The sequence below is a fragment of the Vigna angularis genome, chromosome 10, assembly GCF_016808095.1.
Source record: "Vigna angularis cultivar LongXiaoDou No.4 chromosome 10, ASM1680809v1, whole genome shotgun sequence".
Classification (NCBI taxonomy): domain Eukaryota; kingdom Viridiplantae; phylum Streptophyta; class Magnoliopsida; order Fabales; family Fabaceae; genus Vigna; species Vigna angularis.
Window position 1 is genome coordinate 2199278 of NC_068979.1, and position 3965 is coordinate 2203242.

At 31.2% G+C, this 3965-nt stretch overlaps 1 protein-coding gene across 1 annotated transcript; it reads right to left on the bottom strand.

Annotated features, from left to right (window-relative positions):
* Positions 1-440: 440 nt before the first annotated feature.
* Positions 441-2443, bottom strand: LOC108320347 (uncharacterized). Its single transcript, XM_017551735.2, has 8 exons — positions 2223-2443; positions 2124-2145; positions 1863-1919; positions 1700-1781; positions 1268-1363; positions 1044-1168; positions 927-945; positions 441-839 (listed from the first exon to the last, which is right to left on the bottom strand). The coding sequence occupies exons 1-8, from the start codon at positions 2320-2322 to the stop codon at positions 705-707; spliced, it is 636 nt and encodes a 211-aa protein (XP_017407224.1). The 5' UTR covers positions 2323-2443; the 3' UTR covers positions 441-704.
* Between the last annotated feature and the right edge of the window lie 1522 nt (positions 2444-3965).

The following is a 3965-nucleotide window of genomic DNA, read 5'->3' on the forward strand; positions in this document are numbered from 1 at the left end:
AAAATTAACAAGTAAAACCGTCTAAAACAAGAAAAAAATAACGAGATGTTATCGGAAAGGAAAAATGTTGTTTGACACTGTTTCACAATCATTTAACATGATAAAATAGTCATAAAAAAAATATTTTTTTACATTTGTAAAAAAAAAAGTAAAAATAAATAAGAATAATATCAAAATGAGTGTAAAAGTTTTTAGGTGTCAAAATACTGTTAATAAGTATTAACGAGTAATTAGTAAACCATATACAAGCGAATTTAAAATGACTTTCTATAAAATCTTTGAAAAAATAATTTTACGTGTATATGTGAATTGCTTGACTTATTTATTTTTATGGGATGAGAAGACTTTATATTTACGGTTGTACTTTCTAAAGTTTTTGAATTTGATATCAAACATTTATTATAAATGGTATAATTAATGACTATGACTATAATAACACATTAAAAAATAAAACTGAGTCTAAATCAATCTTATAATAAAATTAACAGTAATGATATTTCTAACAGACACGAGACTTTCAAGACTAACATAATAAGATAAGGTAATAACAACGTTGTAAAAATTCAGAAACTAAACGAGGATTTACTCAAAATTATATGACAGCAACGCAAACGCAATACACAGAAGACAGTCTTTAAGTATGGTGTTCACATGAATAAGAAGTTGATGGAAATGCAACCCAACCATAAATGGAGGAAGCGTTCTTAGGCATGTGAATACCCAACAAAAGGAGGAACTGCCTGATCAAAACGTGACATTTGTTGAGCACTGGGAACGCCCATTGCTGGTTGGGGTCCAAATTTTCCATCACGCTTGTCCATTTCAATCTTATGCTGAGTCTGCAAGTAAATTCCATTTATGCTGTAATCTCTAAACACTTACAACTAAATTATTAACAATTTCTGAGTTATAGATGTCAATTTTACCTGCATGCAGGCACACACCCTACAACATTCCAAAAGATACGCATAAATTAGCAATAAATTTCACTATAAACTGCACAATCAAAGATGAGAGAAAGGCTGCATAAAGAGAAGTCTTACGTGCAGTAGACAAAGTCAGCCAAGCAGGATAGTAGTTGGGAAGCCTCTCGAAGTTCACTATTTCCCACAATACAAGCAATGATAGAAAATATGCAGGCTAGTTGTTGAAGGAAAAACATGAAACCCTGAATGAATTACAAAATCAGTTAACAGAGTATCATAAATGAGACACTGTGCGTAGTATATTTTAGTTTGTGTGTGAAAGAGAGGCAGAGAGATTATACAATGATGCAATTATCACACTGCGTAGTTTGAATGTTAAATTCATCTTGTAACATAAACCGAGTTGAAGCCACTGAATTTCCAAAACAGCAGACAACCTGAAAAGTGAATGAGATAATACATGTAAAATGTAGCAGAAACAGGCCTTGTAAATAAGCACAGAAGATACATGTAGAGTGACTTAGAAACCAAACAACCCAGTAAGAAGAAAGGTAAAAATAATATAAATGAACTACAAGTCAACGTTCATCAAGTCAAGGAAGTCGAAAAACAAAAGGAGATTGACCTTAATTGGCATAGCAATAGAAAAGGAAGGCATTCTTAATTCATCAATCAGATTTCTGATAACAGAAAAATCATTATTCATTCGGAGGCAAATTAATTCAGATGTAATTTTTCAAAAGGAAGCAAGAGATGTGAACAATGGTATATACCTCCACAGCGAGGCAGAGTTCAGGAAATTTGCTTTCTCCACAGCGACCGCTGCAGGGCATGTAACCAGCACAACATGTGTATCTGGAGCAAGCAAAACAAAACCATAAAACCACATAATCCAGATTGAAAAGTTAGGGAAACTTAAACTGAATAAATTATTACCTTGACATATCATTATAAAGAGCTCGTTTACGCAGCAGATATGATACACACGGTGCACTATAATTGGACAAATGCAAATTAGATTACCCCCACGAAATAGATACATTAAGAAAGAACTATAATTGTGATTCAACTGGCAAGGAATTGGAGAAAAATAGGATCCAAAAAAGAGAGCGGCAATTTGATGATGAGGATGTGTGAACACAAGTCAACGTTGACCCATGACTGAAAAATTGGAAACATTTGGAAGAGAAGACTTACCACCAGAGAGCAAAGCAACAATCTGCATATATGGAGAACGAATACGTGAGGAGAGCATATGATGAGTTTGTGAATATGTGGGTGGAAGATAGAACTTACAAGGAGTGTCAGCTTGAATGGTAGTGAATAGATCAGTGTGCCAGAAATTGCGGAAGTTCTGGCGAAGCTGCATCTTCTCGATATGCTGCTGCGATGCCATTTTTTTTCTCTGCTTCACCTCGCCTCACCGATCATCAACCTAGTCTAACCAACCACAATAAATAAGGAAACGAAGACCCAACACAACGCAACTGAGAACAAGTCTTCGTGAGAAGTTTCAACGTTAAAAACAATGCTTCCATTATTGTTTTGTTTTAAATTTCGAAGTGATCACCAATTGGCTCATTTTGACTCGTACGTAAGTTGACTCCTTATACCTGTCGTAATAGAGGAAAACCCAAAGAGTAAGATTTAGTACAAAACAAAACACAACTTTTACGAAGAAAAACACTTTAACCAGGTTTTTTAAAGATTACCGTATTCAATACATTTTTATTTTATTTTATTTAACACCAAAATTTCCTGAAAGTAAATACTATGATGTTTTAAATCATTAAAAAAATTAATATACGTAATACTATGATGTTTTCCATTTAAAAAATCTGAAATAGAAAAATGTGGAAACGAGAAAAAAAGGAAGCGCCGCTTAAGTTCATTGAAAAATATTTCGATAAAAAAGTTAAAAAAGGATTTAACCACATTAGTTCACAATAAGAATTAAAAACTCTAAGTTGGGTAGTTGGGTTGGGCCCGTCCACCAAGTATTTTTGTGGTTAATTAAGTTTAAGGTTCTGTTAACAGTGCGTTTAAGTCGTATATCAATGATTGGAAATGACTGCTTCTGCTATAAAAAATAGTTTAAATAATATTGACCATTTTTTCTGCGTATTATCAAATGTTTTTCCTACTCAATCATCATTTCTATTTGGATGCTCGAACAATGGAATAATAAAATCTTTAAGAGTAGAATAAATAATTTGTTTTCTAGGTTTGTTTGTTCATTGGATCTGAATAAAAGTAAAGAGGGAAAACCATGTTGGTCTGGATCTTCTATAATTATAAGTTAAGTAAATTTTATTCAAGTTTTAGGTTTGATTTTAAGAAAATAGAGCCATCCGATTATATTAAAAAAATAATATATTTTTTATTAACCATTGATTTTCCATATTATTCTTTTCACACTTCAGCAAGTAAAATAATTTTAAATTGATGATTACTTTTTTTTTTATCAATGTTGGTCAAAAATAATCATCAATTAAATTTATTAAGATATTTCAATTAAGATTGAAATTGACTTCGACTATAATATTATTCTTTTCATAATTATTTCGGCTGAATGAACTAATGAGTTTTAACTGAACTGAAAACACACCAATAACATAAAAAAAAATCTCTGGTCATAGTTTTTAAAGAAAAATATTAAATTATGCAATTTGAAGGAATCAATTTGTTTTTATAAATTTCAATTTTTTATATAATTTATAACAAAAACAATTTTATTTTCTTATGAAATTCAATTACCACATCAGAAATTAAATCTAATTTGTAGTGTTTTATTTCCTATACTTGAAAGAAGTAATTATTTGTAACATATTTCTAAAATAATCTATCAAAATCAATTACTTTTAAACAGTAATATTTCCGTAACAATCACTCTTACAAAAGTATAAGGGCAACATTGGGAGAAAATCATATTTTTATAGGGAACGAACAAAGAGAAGCATGAACTCACACAAACGCACTCGTTGTCTCTCTCTGTGTCATGCCATGAGAGAGAGAGAGAGAGAGAGTGAGAAGAGTTAG

What these genes read in the sequence shown, in the direction of transcription:
- LOC108320347 (XM_017551735.2), bottom strand. Translation starts at nt 2,322, where the DNA reads ATGGCATCGCAGCAGCATATCGAGAAGATGCAGCTTCGCCAGAACTTC. An exon ending in TGTTGCTTTGCTCTCTGGTG is followed by an intron (nt 1,920 to 2,123) that starts GTAAGTCTTCTC and finishes GTCCAATTATAG; the next exon opens with TGCACCGTGTGTATCATATC. An exon ending in AGTGTGATAATTGCATCATT is followed by an intron (nt 1,169 to 1,267) that starts GTATAATCTCTC and finishes TAATTCATTCAG; the next exon opens with GGTTTCATGTTTTTCCTTCA.